Below are 20,308 nucleotides of genomic sequence, written 5' to 3'. Positions count from 1 at the left end.
CGCGCCCCCCATCTCAAAGCACATACTACATTTGTCACTTAATATTGATTTGTGTGATTATTCAACAAATGACACTCTTTCCCACTGGTCCACTATCCTCCGTGATGGTAGGGCTGTTGCCTAAAACTGCCCAGTGGTGGACCTCCCCCCACTCCCCGAGTGTGTACAGAACTAGCATACAGTAGGTGTCCAATAAACATTTCCTGAATACATAAAGCACTCACTCTGTACCCAAACCTCACAATACTCTCACATGGCAATGTTTCATATTTGAGGAAACAATTTCAGGGATGTTAAAACACTTGCCCAAGTTCACACGGCAAATGAGTGGATGAGCCAGGATTTGAACCCAGGTCTCTGACTGTCGTCTCACCACAGTTCCCTGTGGCCTTTACTTAGCTACTGGAGGGCATGGGAGGGCTGAGCCACAATTCCTGCTGAGAACCCTAATTCAGGGTTGCACCGGGAAGCTGAGGAGAAAGAGTGCGTTCCTGGAGCACTATGCTGTGGTTCCCAGCAGGATGACTGCCTGCGGGCGGGGACCACGGTTCAGACCTGAGATGGACCAACAGACAGAGACTCCTCCTGGATGGGCAAAGGCTGTGCCTAGACCTGTCTGGACTTCAGGGTCCTGCAATGACCTGCTCACCTAAGATGAGGTCACCTCCTCGGACACTCAAGTGTGCCTGAGGACAAGAGAAGGAAGTCTTGTTTTGATTATGTATTACGAAAGTCATGACTACCCTCAAGAGGGGACATGGGCCAATTCATTCAATCCCATCCTTGCTGTAAACTCCTTCTCCCTGGGCTTCCTGTTGCTCTTGGGAGAAAATGACAAAATCTTTAAGATGGGTTGCGATGGCTGCCTTGAGCTCCAAGGAGGCAGATCCTCTGTCTTTCTCTCCAGCCTAGCGCTTCTCAGAATTTAACATGGGTACCCATCACCTGGGATCTTGCAAAAAGGTAGATTCTAACCTAGCAGTCTGCGCCAGGTTGGAGAGTCTGCATTTCCAACAGGCTCCCGGGTGAGGGTGGGAACTGCTAGTCTGCAAGCTGCATATTGAGTCACAAGGTGCTGGCACACCGCCTGACACCCAGCAGACCCACCGCCAAATGGCTGAATGGGATGACATGGGTTGAAACAGGATGGGAGTCAGCTTGTCAATGGCCAACCCAGGCTTAGCTTTAAGGACAAGTTGGAATGGGTGTTTCCTTAAATTAGGGCCAAGTGACTTTACTTCCAGGGCTGGCCCCTCGGAATCCTCATGGGCCAGAGCACTGGCAGGACCCCATAAGGTCTGAGGTGGCCATGGCATGCTGGATTATTGTCCCTTTGGTCCTTAATCCTTTGGGGTGTATCTATTATGTGCCGAGAGCAATGCCAGATGAGGGAGGTAGATACAAAGATGAACCAGAGCCCATTTCTGCCTTCAGGGAGCTTGATCATCTGGCCTAAAATTCAGCCACATACACTTAGATCATGCCCACAGGCAGAGGAGCTAAGAGACATGTATTCGCAGATGCATTCACGTATTCAGGCAGAAATATTTCTTGGGCAACTGCAGTGTGCTGGGCAGTGTACATACTGGTGGAGAAGACAGGCGTGATGCCTGATTTCCTGGCATTTGAAAATCGAATGTGGAAAGGGAGGGGGAGGGGCTGGGAGGGAGCAGGGAGGAGAGAAAGACTGGGGAAGATAGAGGGAGAGAGAGAGAGAGATTAAGGACATGCACAGAACGCACAGAAATTACAAACTGATGCATGCTTTGAAGGAAAGAAGCAAAGTTCTGGAATGGAGATGCTGCTGAGGCGGGGGTGCTTCGGAGGGCCAGGGAGGAGGGACAGTTGGGCAAGAGTGAGGCCTGTGGAAGGCCCTGGGCTTGGGTGCTGTTGAGGCAAAGAAAGAAGCCTGGGAGGCCGGGCTGGCAGGCTAAGGGGGATGGGCTGGTCACACACTGCAGCCTGGGAGGGGTGTCTGTTCCCGGGGCAGGGCGTGGCAGCAGACAGGTGCAGGGGGCTGGCGGAGCACAGGGCTTGCCCTGCATTCACCCTTCTGCTCTGCACTGAGGGACGGGTGGCGGGGCATTCACATCCTGTGCGGACATGGGCCCTGTGGCTCAACCGTGGTGGCAAGAAGTAGACGTGTAAAGAGCTCCCAGCCTTCTCCGCTGTGGGAGGGGCGGGATTCTGGGGTCATGCGGGGCCGTCTGTCTTCAGGGAGTGTTTTGTGGACAGTGTGGCACAAGGGAGGGAAAAAAGGAGGGAGGGAAGGAGGGAGGAGCTGGGTGAATGAGCAGGGCTGGTGCCAAGGCACTGGTCCAGGGAGCATCTCTGCTGGAGGCAGGCTAATTAATCACGAGGGAGCCACTTGAAGGGGTCTAGCCTCGGGCTGGTAGTGACGGCTCACCCTCTCCCATGCTGCTCATTCTCTCATTCTTGTTTGTTTGCTACAGCTACTTAGCAAACTCGAGGCATCTAAGAGGAAACCCAGAATAAGACACCACAACCCCAAATCTCCCTGCTGGGATGTTTACAGAAGGCCCCATGACAAGCACATTGGAAGCAAGTTACTTAACCTCACAGATAAGGAAACATAGTGACAAGGAAAATAACAACACAGAAAAAACAGGTGTACAGCCTAGTGCTGTGGGATCCAGAGACTCTGGTCTATTATTTAATCCTCTAGATATTTTGCTGGGTGTTTTGTCCATTTTGTTAACGAGGACACGGAGGCTCTGAGAAGGGAGGAGTGAGCCCAGGAGCCAGGATGGAAACTCAGGGCCACCGGGCTGTGCCGTCCAAGAAGCCAAACCCACGCTATTTCAACTCTCCCCCTGAAGCTTCTTATTGTCACCTTTGGCCATCTCTGTCCTGCGAGGAATCACTCTACCACAGAACTTACTCTCTCACTTCTGCTAGAACAGAAGATGCACGCAGCAGGGATCTGGGCCGTTTCTGTTTCCTGCTGCAACCCCAGAGCACAGTCTAGGGCTTATCACACAGTAGGACCTCAAGTATTTGCTGAATGAATGACTGAATGAATGAAGAGAAGGGCTGCCTACAGTGGCATCAAAGATGCCCTGTGGCTGACCCACGTCCATCTGTAAGGCAGGCCACGCTCTGTGGATGCGGGCGTTTGCTGAAAGTTGAATGAACGCATAAAACCGCCACTGGAAATCTGGGAGGCTGACAGCATGCTCATCAGAGGTGGGGAGGCTCGGGGGTCCCTGAAGGGTAGGCAACATGACACAGAAGCTTCTGGAACCTCTGGGCAGCCATGCCAGTCCCCTGGGTTCCAACCTGGCTTTGATCAGTGCTCTGCCGATGCCGACTGGATTGGTCTTGCTCCCTGCTAAATACCCTTCCGTGGCTTCCACTGCTTGCTAGAGAAGGACTACCCAAATCCTGCCCAAATCCTTCCAAGCTGTCTGTGGCCTGTCTTAGGTCAGTCAGGGTTCTCTAGAGAAACGGACCAATAGGAGAGATACACAGACAGGATACACACATATGAATATATATACAGAAGGAGAGAGAATTTGTTTTTTAAAATTCTTAAAAAATATTTGAGAGGGAGAGTGCACACACACTCACGCATGCAGAGAGGGGCAGAGGGAGAGAATTCTCATGCAGACTCCCCGCTGAGTGTGGAAACCAACATGGGGCTCAGTCCCAGGACCCTGAGATCATGACCTGAGCCGAAAGCAAGAGTTGGCCACCCAACCGACACAGCCACCTGGGCACCACAAGACAGAATTTACTCTAAGGAAGAAGGGACAGCAAGTCGGAAACTCAAGTAGGACCCCTGTGTTACGATCTTCAGGCAGAATTCCCCCTTCTACAGAAAACTCCAATTTTTCGTTTTTAAGGCCTTCTACGGATTATATGAATCCTACATCCATGTTACTCTGGGTAAGCTCCTTTACTTAACTGCACCTACAAAATACCTTCTGGGCAACATGTGGGCACCGCAGCCCAGTCAAGCTGACCCATGAGATTCACCGTCCCAGGCCCTGCCTCCCTCTGCTGTTCACCCCACAGCAAACTCTCCCTTGGCCTCAGCCCTGCCCCCCAAATGTTCCATGCTTCTTTTGGAGGGCAAGTCTGGTCACATATGCGTCCCCCCCACCCCCCACTAGTTCACTCCAACGGCTGCTCAGAGCTCAGTTCCAGCACTACCTCCCCGACATCATCCCCACACCCACTGCAGACATGACAGGCTACTCAGTCCAAGCTCTCAGTGCATTTTCTTCACAGCATCTCCCCCGCTCGCTGTGACCTCCACATGTGAGTCTGTGATTAGTGGGGCGTGACCATGTCTGTTTGCTCCCTGTGGCACCCCAGGACGCTGGCTGGCGGCGGTCGAGGCGCAGGAAACACTGTCTGTGCGATGCAAAGCCCCGAAGTCCGCAGGGAGAGCTGTGTGCGGCCCTGCAGGGCTGAGGGGGGCCCGTGTGGGACCTGCTTTAAGGGCACCAGGTCCCTGGCACCCTGGTGTGGCGGCACAGAAGACATGAAATCAAAAGGCTTCACTTCACAAACACAGAGGTGGCTGTGCGGGAAAGCTCTCTTTGTGCAAAGCCCTTCGCGAAGACTCTGAACTCCAAAGTTGCCTGCAGCCTGCCGCCCAGGCCCGGAGGGACGCTTTCAGAAGATGCCACGCTTGCCCTGCCGGTCTCGGAATGATCAGAGCCTCTCTAGCGGGTCAACCTTTGTGTCGCTCTGCATTTAAACACTCTGTTTTAGTCCCGGCACCAGCCCACGAGGATGTGCCTGCCTCACATGAAAATCCACACAGAGCTCTGTCGAATGGATGCTCCCCTTTTCTGTTCGGAACTTGGAGGCGCTGACAGGCATCACATAAGAACTCTCAGACCTGCTGAATCATGAAGGAGAAGGGCGGCTGCCTTCCAGGAGCCCCCACTCATGGCCAGGGTTTCCACCAGGAGCCTGGGATGATGTTCATGGCTCTAGCTCAGGAGTCAGGCAGCCCAGGCTCACATCCTGGCTCCACAAGCTAATAGCTGTGTGACCCTGGCCAACTTACTTAACCTCTCTGAGCTTACGTTTCATCTGTAAAAGGGGGGGCTTATCACGATCACCACCTTGAAGTGATTATGAGGAGTCTCTGTGGAAAGCTCTTGGAGCAGTGCTCAGCACATTGGTTTTCAGTGTTTTGAACACACACACACACACACACACTCTCTCTCTCTCTCTCTCTCTCCATCCAGTAATACATATGAATATTGGAAAACAGATAATGATCCCCATGCTGTCTATTCTCTATTCTTGTTCCAGAGTAGTATTTCTAAAACGAGAACCACATCGTGTCACTTTCCTGCTTAAAATTCTTCCTTGGCTCCCTCATCTCTCCTGGGATAAGGAGTCAGCCCTCACCACAGCCTACGGGAACTGCAGATCCTTCTCAAGTTTTCAGGACACACCAGTCTCCTTTCCATTCTATTTGCTCCATTACTGGTCTTCTTGGTCTCTTGACTTTCAGATCTTTCCACATTTGGGTTTTCTCAAAACAGTTTCTTTCTTTCTACTGCTTCCCACGTCCCACCGCCACCACCTTTTCCTGGGAAACACTATTCTCCGTCCTATCTGAAATGCCTAGTTTCCTGATTAGCCTTCTTACTTTCTCCCCCATTCTAAGTTTCTGACATCAGGGGTCTCATCTGTCACCTTAGCTACTGTGCTCCCAGCTCCTGAGACATTATCTGGCGCAATAAATTCAGTGAACACGTGACTGCATGAAGAGGGCTTCTCTGAGCCTGTGGCCTGTGCTCCCGCTTCCCTCAGGCCCTCCCACAGATGGCCGTGACCGCCCGCTAGCCTAGAAGTATCCTCTCCTGAAGCCATCTGCTGAGGGCTTCTCTGCGCCAAGGCTTGTGCCTGGACTCCTAAGCGCTGCTTGGCCCGGAGCCAGCTGCCCTCCAGCTGGCTGCAGGCAATCTCTGTCCCTCTCCTTGGGCCAGATAAAGGCAAGGATATAGTCAGAGCTGGGCTGTTGCTCTCTAAAGTGCTCCAGGGAACCTGCCCAGCGCGGGTGGGTGGGGGGAGGTGGCAAGTATGTGAAGAAAGCAGCAGCTGGCATTATTAGACAAGGCACAGCTGTCAGGATGGCCCCAGTTGGAACCAGACAGGCACCTCTAGTGTCATGGCAGGGGTGCCGGGTTTGCCTTCTCCCTGCTGAAATGCAGGTGGCAGGTTCCAAGGAGACACATGACTGCCTCCTGCAAATCACCAATGAGCCAGGCCACAGGACAGAGCACATGGGGACCCAGGCCTCTGCTCATGGGAATCGCTGAGTGGCTAAAGGATGGGCCTTGGGGTCGGACTGCCCTGGGCTCATGTCGATGCTCTGCTGCTTCCTGGGAGTGTGATCTCAAGAAATTCTTCAACCTTCCTGGGCCTCAGTGACCTCCTCTGCAAAATGAGAGTAACAATACCTGCCTTGTACGATTCCTGGGAGGATTAAATGAGATCACATAAGGAAACAATCGACCACCGCAGCGCCTGGCACACAGTCCATGCTCGGATTGCTGGCGGTGGCCGATCGCAGCTGGACAGACACATCTTCCCTTGCTTTCCTAAAGGCTGGGGTGGGCAGAACGGCCTGTACTCCTCCCTATCCCTGCGCACGTACGTCCCTGCCATGCCTCCATGCTTGTCACTTCCTACACTGCTCTGCCCCTTCTCTAGCACGTACCTCCACTGCCCTAGGTTTGAGCTGCTGGCTGTGCCCCAGACCCCCATCTTCTGACCCTCTGGAGCTAACCAGTGCCAGGCCAGGTTGTCCCCCCTCCTTTAAGAAGCACATTCTCCTCATCTCCCCCTGCGATACACAGTCTCACAGAGCTGTGTCCCAGCCGGTACACTGATAGTTAAGCCCCAAACCCTTTCAAGCCTCCTATCAATGCTGTGGATGTGGGGCTACTGTGAGCCTGCTTCCACCATGTCCTCAGCCTCCACACCCCAGCAGAAATCCCCTCTTCCCACAATGGTGCCTGGGGGAGATATGTCATCCTTCCCTTCTCCTCTCCTTGGGATGTTAGTGGTGGGACAACAAATCCATGCTCACAATCCTCACATGAAATCAGTTTCAAAATTTCCTGGATTTTAAGCAGGAGAGGATGGCAGGGGACGGGGGATGGAGGGGGCATGGTTTGCTGACACTAGGTTCTCATTCTCCTCTTTAGCCCTCAGGAAGATGTGGACTTGCAGGTTTGTTTCCAGAATCAGGAAGGTCTGATGTTAATAAACATTCTCTTAAATGCAAGCAAAGAGATTTTTTAGGTTTCAGTTCTTCTGGAATGGCAAGCCTGAATCCATGAGGCTCATGGCCCAGCAAGAACAGAACTCTTCTGAAGTTGACAGCAGCCTACCTTTGCAGACTGAATTTGTGTTACCTCCCTTGGGGGGCAGGGGCTGACATGTCTGCTTCTGCCCTGCTGTCAGTAAGCTTTTGCAGGCTTGCTTCTGAATCAGGACCTTAGTGTTGACCTCTAGCGGGGGTCTGGATTGCTTGCGGGGTCGTGTGTAATTACTTGGGTGGTTCTTAAAAGGTGTGGTCTACGGGCCACTGGGGCTCCTCTAGACTTTTTCAGGGCTCTGGGAGACTAGAACTACTTTTTTGATAACAATTAAAACATTGTTTTCCATTTGCATGGGTCAGCGAAGTCGCCTGCACCTCAGTATGAGTCGCAGCCGTGGCACCACGTGGTAACAGGGGGCACTATTTTTCCCCTTTAAGTACACGCAGGTGAAAAAAAAAAAAGCCAGTTTCACTTAAGCATGTCCTCTGTGAAGCCGTGAAAAATTATTAATTGCACTGAATATCAACCCTTGAACACACATCTTTTTACTGTTCTGTGTGGCAAAATGGGAAACATGCATAAAGCATTTCGGCTTTGGCTTTCTGGAGAAAAAGCTGTGGTGTCACGGGGTTACCAGCTCAACTAGCCATTTTAAAAATTTTCTTCCATAAAACATTTCTGCTTTAAAGAATGGCCAGCAAACAGGTCACTCCGGGATGGGTATTTTGTTGGCAATGTGTCAAAAGTAAATACTGGAAGCCTGTCACTTCCAGGAAAACCACTAATAGTACTTACTGGCAGTGATAAAATTCAAGCTTGCTTCCAAGTGAAAATTCAAAGTTTAGAAAACTTGTAACCGCCACACTGAGCAGATTCCCTTTCCTGGGAGGCTTTTCTGAGGGGGTCTGTGGTGATGTTACTGGCTATGACATTCTTGATATTGTGTGATGCAATGTGCCAACCTCGGAAATTTCTGTATAACTCAGTGAACCAGTATCTTCCAAATGACCAGTGCACACTGTTACACGATCATTCACAGGGGAAAGCCCCATTCAAGTAACATAGGACAGAAAGTCCACTGACGCAGCTTTGGGTTTCACACAACAACTAGCCTTTACGAAACTACCCCATGTGATATCAAAGAATGTTCACAATTATTTGGAAGGGCTATGAAAATCCTCCTCCCTTTTCCAACTACATGACTATGTGAAGCCAGATTTGCTGCTTGTACTTGACCCAAACCTCATGTTACAACACAGGGAATGCCAAAGTGGTTATAAAAATCCAGTTGCCCGAGGACATGAACAGACATTTCTGCAAAGAAGACATCCAGATGGCCAACAGACACATGAAAAAGTGCTCCACATCACTCAGCATCAGGGAAATACAAATCAAAACCACAATGAGATACCACCTCACACCAGTCAGAATGGCTAAAATTAACAAGTCAGGAAATGACAGATGCTGGCGAGGATGAGGAGAAAGGGGAACCCTCCTACACTGTTGGTGGGAATGCAAGCTGGGGCAACCACTCTGGGAAACAGCATGGAGGTTCCTCAAAAAGTCGAAAAGAGAGCTACCCCATGACCTAGCAATTGCACTACTGGGTATTTACCCTAAAGATACAAATGTAGTGATCTGAAGGGGCACGTGCACCCGAATGTTTATAGCAGCAATGTCCACAATAGCCAAACTATGGGAAGAACCTAGATGTCCATCAACAGATGAATGGATAAAGAAGTGGTATATATGTACAATGGAATACTATGCAGCCATCAAAAGAAATGAAATCTTGCCATTTGCGATGATGTGGATGGAACCAGAGGGTATTATCCTGAGCAAAATAAATTAATCAGAGAAAGACAATTATCATATGATCTCCCTGATATGAGGAAGTGGAGATGCAACGTGGGGGTTTGGGGGGTAGGAAAAGAATAAATGAAACAAGAAGGGATCGGGCGGGAGACAAACCATAAGAGACTCTTACTGTCACAAAACAAACTGAGGGTTGCCAGGGGGAGGGGTAGGGAGAGGGTGGTGGGGTTATGGATGTTGGGGAAGGTATGTGCTATGGTGAGTGCTGTGAACTGTGTAAACCTGGTGATTCAAAGATCTGTACTCCTGAGGCTAATAATATGTTATATGTTAATAAAAAATTTAAAAATTTTAAAAATTAAAAAAAAAATCCAGTTGCCTTCTACCACATTTGTAAAAATGTCGGTCTTCTCAATTAAGTTTCTTTTGGTTTGTTTTCCACAGAACTTTGCTGTTTATATAAAAGTGCAATGAGAAATTGTTATTTTTAAATGGATTAGTAAGTACATTAAAAAAAAAAAATCCTCGGGGTGCCTGGGTGGCTCAGTGGGTTAAGCCTCTGCCTTTGACTCGGGTCATGATCTCAGAGTCCTGGGATCGAGCCCCACGTCGTGAGCCTCTGCTCAGCAGGGAGCCTGCTTCCCTCTCTCTCTCTGCCTGCCTCTCTGCCTGCTTGTGATCTGTCAAATAAATAAATAAATAAAATCTTAAAAAAAAAATCCTCAGTAGTTGTTTCCAATATGGTAAGTGTCATAGCTATAACCACATAAATGGAAGTAAGAGTCCTCATGCTTTTGAAAAATACCTAAAGGGGTCCTGAGACCCCCAAATTTAAGAACTTCTGGGGTAGGGGACAAGAGCATGGCATGTGGGATCAGACCAAGCTGCCTTCTGATCCTGACTCGCCGCTTACTGGGGATGAGGCTTAGGGAGTGGCTCTTAGTTCTCAGCACTGAGAGAGAGCTGGGGGATGGCATGCCGACCTCAGGGACTGCTTGAACCTGCCAGGGTGAGAGCCGCAGGTCTCAGGTGGCCCCTCATCCAAGAAGAGAGCAGGCCTGACAGGGGAAAACTCACTTCCCGCCTGTGCGGTACCACCTCGCTGGTGCCTGTGGTAGGAAGCACTCCTCCCTTTGGAGAAATGCTGTGGAACTTTTTTTCTCTGCTTCTCAATGAATTAAACCTAATATTGTTTTGTACATTGGCAGCTCTGCCTGAGACCACTAATGATGCCTAAGGGAGCTAGAAACCAGCACTGGATCCAAACACTGAATCTGGTCCTTGAACCGAAGGCTCCAAGCCACTGCTTTCTGGGCCTGTTGACTTGCACTTTTTCCAGCATCAGTTTCCCTGCACCCCTTCCTCAGACCCCTCCCCAGATCCTCCTACTTCCTTCCCTCTAGGAAATAGTCTGCGCTCAGAGGTGAAGGCCGCCATCTTGGGTATGATTTGGAAATCAGCCTGGCCAAGGGGGCTGCCATCATTTCCAAAGCAGGAAATTGTGTTTCCCCAAGCCCAGGAGTTGAGTTTATCATTACAGCCAATTATCTTTGTTATTTCAATCTCTATTTCATGAGCTTTGGGGAAAAGCATCCACAGGCCTGTTTTCATGGCATTCTTTTCCTCTTTGGCATGTGTCACTTGGCACTCAGTTGGCCCAGGAAGGAGGCGAGTACCTGGGTCATTTCTGCGGCCCCCACCCCACAGCACTGGGGGAGGGAAGGGCCTGGGGCTGGCAGCGCCACATGGTGGTGCTCATGCTGACTTCTAGCAGCACAACCAGAGCCTGAACGCAGGGTTGTTGTGGATGTTTTAGTGACTGTCAAGACCTAGTGATCTCCTTCCCTCCCTCCCTCCCCATCTCTCTCTCTTTTCTTTCTTTCCTCCCTCCCTGCCCCCACCCATCCTATCCTTCCCTTTCCCTTTCCCTTCCCTTTCCCTTTCCCTTCCCTTTCCCTTTCCCTTTCCCTTCCCTTCCCTTTCCCTTCACTTTTCCCTTTCCCTTTCCCTTCCCTTCCCTTTCCCTTTCCCTTCCCTTTCCCTTCCCTTCCCTTCCCTTCCCTTCCCTTCCCTTCCCTTCCCTTCCCTTTCCCTTTCCCTTTCCCTTTCCCTTTCCCTTCCCTTCCCTTTTCCCTTCCCCTTCCCCTTCTCCTTCTCCTTCCTTTCCTTTCCTGGCATGGACGGCCCAGGTCACAGTCTCCCTGAGTGTTGGGAGATGTCGGGAGCCACAACGCACATCGAGGCATTGACCTGCTATCCTATGTCACTGTCCTACTCTGGATCCTCCGGGGAAGCATGGGCAGAGCCAATCACAGAGCAGTCCCTGCTGGTGTCCGGGTCACTTCTGCCACTTGTGTCCGAGGGCAGGGTGCATGCTAAGCTGTCTCAGAGGAAGGGGCGTGTCTGGGGTCCGGGACACAGTGTTCACTTGTGATGTGGGTGGGGAGTGGCAGGCGAGTGTGTCTTCCCACGCTGGCACTCTGGGTCCTGGTCACACCTGACCCGGCTCTGCCACAACCCACAGCACTGCCATGGGGTATGTGGGGCACCTCCCCCTGCCCCGGCCCTTTGGGATTCATCTCCATAGGGAAGCTTTCTCTGATCTCCACACCCAAAGGAAGTCTCTCTCCTCTAGGATGTCACAGCGACCTTGTCCTCTCTTTCGTGGCACTGTGATAGCTGTCATCTCGCACATGCTGCTGAGATGGTTGAGCATACGTCACCCTTCCCCAGTGAACTGGGGGCCCCACATGGGTGGGGGTCTCCCCACTGTGAGCAGAGGAACCTGACACACCAGGCCCTCAACAGACAGGTGCTGAGTGAATGAGTGACCGAACGGAAGCAGGAACACAACGTGTGCGGGCTGGGCTCCTGGCCACTCGAGAGACGCCTCCCCGCCTCCGGACTTGCTGAGCTCTCCAGGGGGCGGAAAGACAGCTTCCTCCACAACATGAAGAGTGCTTCAGGAAGGGAATGAGACCTCTTTTGTGTAAGTGGGAGCTTCTGGGGCAGGAGCAGCCCCGAGGAATTCATGTGGGGAGCTTGGGCTGTGGAGTCAGATGGTTCCTAGGTGGAGCACGAGCAGGACCCAGGGCTAAGATCTCATCTGTGATGTGGGGGACTGTAAGGGGGGGGACGGATCATGTTGGTAGAAGTGCTCCGGAAGCCACAGTGCCTGCTGGGCAATGTTCTTACTATTAACCCCGGGCTGTTTCTGGTGTCAGACTGAGACTGCTAGGGAACCTGGAAGGTGGAGCGCAGAGCAGGGGGTTTGGGGTGATCTAGAAAACAAGATGGTAACCCTCCCACTTGTATTCTGGAGGGCTGGGTGGTCGTCACCTGCCAGGCAGGGGCACTGGGGAGGAGGCTCTGAGGCCACGGTGCTGGGGTCCCCTTAAGGAAGGGCACCCCAGGTAGTTGTGCCGGAGACACTAGAGATGGAGTGTGGTGAATGCTGGCGGCAGTGGGATTCAAGGGTGGGGGTACTTACAGTTCGGTCACGTCCTTGGGAATGCCTTTGGGGAGGGCGTGCAGCCCCCTGTTGCTGCAGCGAACCACTGTCTCCACGCAGGCGCACTGCTCAGGGCAGTGTGGGCCCAGCTGGCAGCTGCTCTCGTCATTGCCTGTGGAGGATCCCAGCGTGAGCATGGGGGACACTAACTTCTTGGGGGGGGGGGGGGGGGGGGGGGGGGGGGGGGGGGGGGCCAGGCGGCGGGGGGGGGGGGGGACGGGGGAGTGGGGCAGGTGAGCGAGGCCAGGCGCCAGGGACCAAGCCGTCTTCAGGAAAGGGAAGCCCTCCACTCGGAGCCCAAACCAGAAATAAGAAGCCTTGCTGGTCTCCATGGGCAAAGGGGAAAGAACGTATGCCTGAGTCGGGGAAAAGGGTACCCTCTGCTGCCACACTCAACATTACATGAAGACTTTAAAAACTTGATTAACCAGAGAATTAGATAGGGAAGAGGTTATTGTGAACCCAATCAGGGATAAGCCAAACTGACTGAAGGAGCTGTCCAGGGTAGGCGGAGAGCCCTGTCTACTACCTCTTTCTCTTCCCTTTCTCTACTCCTTCCAAGGACACAGTCCCTCTGGGGTGGTAAATGTGTCCCCAGCCCCCATTACACCTTAACCTCAGTCAATCTACAAACCAGTTAATTTGTCTTTAGATAAGCTATAGCTGACCAAGTAAAAATTGTGCTGGCTTGAATTTATGTTAATATGCCCTTGGGAATCCTGACACTCAAAGCCTCGGACCTCCAGGTATTCATAACCCCCCCAGCCAGTGACAGAAATTTCCCAGGAGCTCATCTTGAAGTCTGTTTCTCAGGATACATGAGCCTCATGACACAGACAGGAGAATTGAGGGCCAGAGCTCTCATGCACAGTTGTGTAGGTTGCGTACTACACAAGGGTGCCTCATCATCTATTGGGCACTGTGGATGTGATAGATTAAGACATTTAGTACAAGAGTATTCTTATAGCCATAAAGTGTCTTGTTTTAAAAAATCAGTGTACTTAAACTTTTTTTTCCCAAAAAAAAAAAACCAAAAAAAACCTGTTTTTGCATAAACTTTTTTTTCCCGAAACAAAAAAAACAAAAAAAACAAAAAAAAACTGTTTTTGCATAAACTTCTTTTTCCCAAAAAAACAAAAAAAAACAAAAAAAAAACTGTTTTTGCATAAACTTTTTTCCCCCCCCCAAAAAAATAAATAAAAAATCAGTGTACTATGACACTTTTCTGACAAAAGTAAAGAGATCCCTTTTAGAAAGAGACCCCTCTTCTTAATTTGCATGAGGGAGCCATATGGATAGCCCCAGACCTGGAGAGCCCTTCAAAGCCACAGCTGCATGCCAGAGGGTAGAGTCATGTCAGATCTCAGGGGGTCTTGACTGTTAAGTTCCCTGCCGCATCTCTCTTCTCTTGTATGCTTCTTGGCTTCCCAGGTACTGCCCTTCTGCCCTGGCCCAGCCTCCTCACCTTCACAGGTAAAGTCCTGGATGGCCACATCCTGGATGGGGATCTCCTTGAGGAAGAATGGCTTTTGGCACCGGGGGTTCCCACTCACGACCCTCCGCTTCCTCAACCACTTGCCAAGCCAGGCCAAGTGGCAGTTGCAGTTGAAAGGGTTGGACAGGAGGTTTCTGGGAAGAAAGAAGGGGCCTCTCTGAGTGGTTAGTACCCACTCTTCTACCGTGGAAGCTGGTCTTGGGATCCAGGGCTGCAATCCTGGAGCCCAGCTCTCTAGGGAGGCCTGCTCTGGGTTCCGGGGAAGGAGGGAGGATATCCAGGAAAGGAAATGCAGACTCTCTTCTAGAATCCAGAGGCGATCTTCGCAAGGGTCTCACTCTGGACCTCTGAGGACGATAGGACCGTGGCCTCCTGCCACACCCTCCCTTTTCTGCTGAGCTCCAGCTGTGGAATGTCTTTAGCCCCTCAGCACGTTCTCTTACACTTAGCACCCCCACCGGCACTGGTCCCCCGCCTGGCATGACTCTCTCTACTGTCTGCCTGGCTGCCTCCTTGCTCTCCTCCTTCAGTCCTGGCTTACACGGAAATGAGGAGTTGCATCTGCCCTAGTCTTCTCCCTCATTCACGTGTGTGGCTGGCACAGCACCCACAGAGCGCATACTGGCCTCCCTCCTTAGACTCTCGGCTCCCCCAGTGTGGGCATCAGACCTGTCTGTCCATCCTGTGTCTCCGGGGTCCTGCCTGGCACCAGCACTGCCACTGTGTATGTACCTGGGGAATGCAGTGACTGGCTTGGTGGAGGGACAAGGGGAGAGCAGCTGTGGGCGGGTGAGTGTTGCTAGAGGACTGGGACTAGGCTCAGCACTTCATGAGCCTGAGGATGGATGGGACATTATTCTCATCTCACGCAGGAAGGAAGTAAGGCTTAGGGAGGTTACCTAAGAGGCCAGACAGCCCTGAGTGGCTGTGGTAAGACAGGACAAATTAAGAGCTTGGGAGTCAGACAGCCTGGGTTTGAATCCTGACACTGATGTGCCCCAGCTGTGCCAAGTCAGGCAAGTTTCTTCTCGTGTCAAAGCTGGTTCCCCTGATGTGTTGTGACTCTACCTCTCTGGGCATCTTGTGTGTCTCTGGATTCTCAGTGTGGAGACACACAGGAGGGGTGAAAAGTGGGCTCAAATAAACCAACCTGCTGGTGCCAGTTCCTAGCCCCCTGCCCCACCCCCGTCTTGCTGTCATTCATTCATTCCATTCATGCCCCGATTCTCCAGGTATATGATGGGCACTTAGTGCCAGGCACACATACAGGCATAGTGGACATAGCAGTGCACAGAAGAGCTGCACATCCCTGTCCTTCTGGAACTTCCATTCCAGCTGATGGGAGGTGGACAGCACGGATCAACAAGGCAAAGGTTGGTTGTATGTTCAATTAAGAAATGGTCCATGCTAGGGAGGTCAGCACGGCTGGGCTGAGGAGCTGGAGGGGATGGCATGGGGGCAGAATAGGGTGAGGTAACCCACACTTGAGCAAAGACCGGAAGGAGGCCAGGGGAAGGCTCTTCCAGGTAGTATGAGTGGGTCTAGGGCGTGCGGGCCAGTGAGGAGTCTGACAGGGGCGGTGCTGGCCTGGAGGGAGGTTAGGAGGGACCGGATGGTGTGGGCCCTTCAGGACATTTATAATTTGGCTTTTACTCCCAGTGAGGCGGGATACGGGAACAAGAAGCAGCAATAGGAGACGCAACCAAAAGCCTTCTCTTCTGTCTTTCAAAGAGTCACTGGGAAGAAGAGAGAGAGAGAAGGATGGACCAGCAACTAAGGTTAATGGAGCCACGTGGAAATACTATGTGCAATCATAAATGCTGAGTAGTTTCTATATGTCAGACCCCTCCTGTCCATTTTACAACTACTAACAGATTCAATCCTCATAACAATCCTATGAGATGGATTACAGAGAAGGAACAATCGAAACACACAGAGAGGAAGTAACTTTTCTAAGGCCACACAGCTAGTGAGAAGTAAAGCCAGGGTTTGAACCTAGGAAATTTGCTCTAGATCCCATCACTTTACTATTCTAAAGCCCGCTTTACCAATACAGTGAATTATCTGGGTAGGAGCACTCGTTTAGGTGTCCAGAATGCTAGATTCTAATTCTGGTTCTGACACACATTTAAGCAGCCAGTGACATCATTTAAAACCCTGTCAGACCATGTCACCAGCCTGCTTAAAACTTTCAGTGGCTTCCTGACATGCTTTAGATGGAGACCAAAATAGTCCACGGCAAGCCTGTATCCTGGCCCTGGCCTCCCTCCTGCCTTGCCTCATACCTCATCCTCCCTTACTCTGTGCTATGACCATGTTGGACCATACTCTGTCTCGTACATCTGCTCTGCAGTGATCCACCACAGGGCCTTTGCACATGTTCTTCTGATAGAAGGAAATGCACTTCCCACTCTGTTGAACAACCTAACACCTACTCACCTTCCAGAACACAGCTCCAGTGTTCTTTGACAAGGTCTATGTTGGGTTTTGCTATTACTGTGGACCTCTGTTCTGTGATCATTCACTATGCTATGAGCTCCAGGAAGGAGGGACCATGTCTGTGAATCCTCTGCACCTAGATGGTGCCTGGCACACAGAGGAAGCCCAGCAAATGGTTATTAAGTTGACAAATGGGTAGGTGACCTTGGCCAAACATAGCAGGGAGCTGCTAGGGGAGAGGTGTGCAGGAGAGGAGCCCAGAGTCAGTGTGCAGTGCAGGTACAGGGGGACTTACATGGTAGACAGGGAGACAAGGGTGGTGAAGGCGCCAGGGGTGATGGTGGTGATCCGATTGTCATAGAGGGACAGCAGCCTCACTGAACTCAGGCCAGCAAACGTGTCATTGCTCACACAGTTGATCAGGTTACTCCTCAGCATCCTGCAAAGAGAGGGGTGGGGATGAGGGAACACAGGCATGATCTTCTCCCCACCGAGCCACAGGGAGTGTGTGTGTGTGTGTAGGTGGGATGCTTTCCCCAACTCCAAGTCCAGACCAGTCGCGATGCTGAGGCTTGTTCTGTGATAGCAGGGTGTGGGGTCCCACTGCAGCCCCCCATGAATGTGTGCATACACTCTTGACTGTGCGTGCTTTACATAAATGTGTGTCATGAGTGCATACATGTGCACATGTATGTTGTGTGGTGGTCAGTGTCTGCATGTATATTTCTGTGAGGAGAAAGGAGAATCAAGGTGCGGCTATGGAGGGTGCCTGGGGGGCTCAGTGGGTTAAACCTCTGCCTTTGGCTCAGGTCATGATCCCAGGGTCCTGGGATGGAGCCCCGCATTGGGTTCTCTGCTCAGCAGGAAGCCTGCTTCCCCCCAATCCCCGCCTGCCTCTCTGCCTACTTGTGATCTCTGTCAAATAAATAAATAAAATCTTTAAAAAAAAAAAAAAAAAGGGTGTGGCTGTGGGCCATCAGCTTGTGTGTACATGCTTGTTTGTGTCTGTGCTTATCTGCATGCTGCCTGTGAGTGTGTCATTTTTAGGCACATGTGTCTGGGTCTAAGTGGGTAAGTGTGTGTGTGCCTCTCTCAGCACATTTCCGGCACGAATCTGTCTATGTGCACACCTCAGGGCAAGGACTTTTTGGGGTGTGTGGGCTGGGGAGCCGAACATGCTAAGTTCTTGTCCATCTAGGGCTGGCAAATATCCAGTGCCTCTCTGGCTCCAGGAAGGAAGGGACTCAGCTTGTTGGGACAGGCCCAGGAGCTGCCCGCCCCAGCCTCATAGTCCCCCACTGGTCCCTTGCCCTCCCATCTCCTTTTAAGCCTTGGCCCAGGCTCCAGGCGCTCACAGAGTCTTGAGGCTGCTGAGTCCCTGGAACATGCGTCCATGTAGCGTTTCCAGCTGGTTCCCGGTCAGCATCAGTTCCTGCACGCCCGCCGCTCCATCGAAGGCACCCTCTCTCACCTCCTTGATCTTATTGTTACTCAGGTTTCTAGAAGGAGGGGACAGAGTGGGTCAGGATGCAGGGAGGGAATCACGGGCCCTGCAGTCAGAGGGGACTCTTAGGTGCCCCTGGACCGAGAACTGGATGGTGGGGCTCCCTGGGGCTCCCAGGAGGTCTTCAGCACCTGTGCCTGTGGTGCTGCCTGCAAGGTTGTAAGGGTGGAGCTCACATGTGAAACAGGCCGCGTGCAGCCGTAAGTCTTTTCAGGGTGATCCTTTTTTCTAAACCTTGGGGATGAGCACATTTAAAAGAGTGAGTCTCAAACTGATTTTCTCCTTTCATCAGAAACTCTCGCCTAGCAGTGCTTCTCAAGTGGAAGGCAGGAAAAAAATAGAAAATGTGCCCTCTGCGGGGGTGGGATGTTTGTAGAGCTTCTAGCTTCTAGCTCTACAGTTGAGATCCTTCATATAAATGGACACTTTCTAGTTACTACTTTCTGAGTACTTATCACTCAGTGGGTTCCATGTGAGGGGTCTGGCCCACAGAATCACGTCAAACCCTTCAAATAACACCTATCATAAGAGTATTACGTGTATTATCATTGCTTCATTTTATGATGAGGTGACTGAGGTTCAGAGAGTTTAAGTAACTTGCTCAGTGTCACACAGCTCATAGAACTGGGGTTGAGGCCAGGCTTTCTGGTGCATCAAAAGTCCGTCAGGGAGCGGCCTCTTTCCTAAGTGAATGTTCCTTTGGTGGTGTGGATACTCGTACCCTTCGGTTACTGCTTTGTAGGATTCAGGGCTTGGGATATTGTATTTTCTAACAGCATGGTCTCACCAAGACTTGGGACCATCCTTTCCAAGCCTGCCCGAGCTCTGAGGAGGCCTCTCCCCCCATGCCTGATCACCACATGCTAGGCCTCTTGTGAACTCCTACAGGGCCCCCAGGGCTGCGCGTCCCCCAGGGTGCTCCTTGGCAAGGGGCCTCCGTGGACCACTCAAACTGTCGGGCCTGAAATGCATCCCAGGCATCCCAGGACGGATGGAGTGGAGAGCGATGGTGTTTACACAAACTGGGGGAAGAATCCAGTCTCAGGAGCAAAGAGCCTGTCCATGCCTTGCACAAGGAATGGTGTTCTGTGAATGGTGAAATCTGGTGGTGTAGATGGAGCCTGCTAACCCTCTAAGCACACTGAGGATGTCAGGACCCAGGGCTCACCAGAGGTGGACAGGCTGGCCCATGGTCCTGCTGGGAATGAGAGAGGTGAGGACGGGGCTCCAGGTCCCGGTCCATGTCCCCACCACACAGAGCCCCTGGTGCTTTTGCTTCCCTCACGCACCCGTGCGCTGCTCTGGGCTCACCCACGGCAATCCCAGGGGGTGAGGCTTCCCTCGGGAACTGGCTCAGAGCCAGCGACTGGACTGGGCACCCATGGGCTCGACATCAGCTTGTTGCCTCCTTCCCAGACAGGGCACGGCCTGCAAGGCAATGGCAGTGCCCATGCCTGTGTGCAGGTACAGAGGGAACAGCTGGAGCCCCATCGGCACCCTCAGCGCTCCTGTCCTGGCCCTGATCCCCTCCCTGCTCTGTCCTGCTGAGGAAACAGGAGCAGTACTCCTCAGCGCCCTCCCCCAAGGTCTGAGAGGGTTGGGAGACTCTCTCACTGGACTTCCGCACCCCCATCCTTGCTGGCTGTCCTTAAACTCAGCCTTTTCTTTTCTTTTCTTCTTAAAAATTAAATCCTGGTAGTCCTGGTCTGGGATAACCCAGGAATGAAGGTAGCGCACAGAGGAGACTGCAAATTACTCCCAAATTAGACATGGGAGAGATAAAGTCTCCCCCAGTAGCTGTAACTCATACGAACGCCGGAGGAGAAGGATTTTGCTCCAGAGAGTTAGGCTCCGTGGGGAATTAAAGTCCACAGGACGGGCAATGAAGATGAGTTAAAGCAACCGTGAAGGGGGAGCGCTCCCATTTCCTGACATCTGTTTCTTCAAATGAGCAAAATTAACATCACATTACTGTAAGGTTTGTGAATTGGATTTCCTCAGGCTGGGAGAATGGAAAACATAAGGAGAACAAAAAGGGAGGGGATAGAATTTTCTAGAAGGCCAGGCTGTGGCTGGCTCTCCATTCATCAAAGCGCTGCTCAAAGCTACAGGCAGCTTGGGGCAAGCAGGCCACACACAAAACGAAAGCATCCGGCTTTTGTAGAGATTCTATCTTACTCTCAGAGTACTCTCTTCCTGAAGATACCCAGATCCCAGGGACCACA

General features: G+C 51.7%; 1 protein-coding gene across 3 annotated transcripts in view; it reads right to left on the bottom strand.

Annotated features, from left to right (window-relative positions):
* The window catches only part of LOC111140918 (slit guidance ligand 3), a 589,722-nt gene that overhangs the window by 52,321 nt on the left and 517,093 nt on the right, over positions 1-20,308 (bottom strand). For all 3 annotated transcript variants that reach the window (XM_022493181.1, XM_022493179.1, XM_022493180.1), the window contains 4 exons: positions 17,935-18,078; positions 16,875-17,018; positions 14,111-14,274; positions 12,625-12,757 (listed from right to left, as the gene is read on the bottom strand). In XM_022493181.1, the coding sequence (XP_022348889.1) occupies positions 12,625-12,757; positions 14,111-14,274; positions 16,875-17,018; positions 17,935-18,078 (585 nt within the window). The remainder of the gene's footprint in view (positions 1-12,624; positions 12,758-14,110; positions 14,275-16,874; positions 17,019-17,934; positions 18,079-20,308) is intronic.

This window comes from Enhydra lutris, unplaced genomic scaffold, assembly GCF_002288905.1.
Source record: "Enhydra lutris kenyoni isolate GAN:26980312 unplaced genomic scaffold, ASM228890v2 scaffoldscaffold5, whole genome shotgun sequence".
Taxonomy (NCBI): Eukaryota; Metazoa; Chordata; class Mammalia; order Carnivora; family Mustelidae; genus Enhydra; species Enhydra lutris.
Note: the sequence above shows the minus strand (reverse complement) of the source record. Positions and strands in the feature narration are given on the sequence as shown.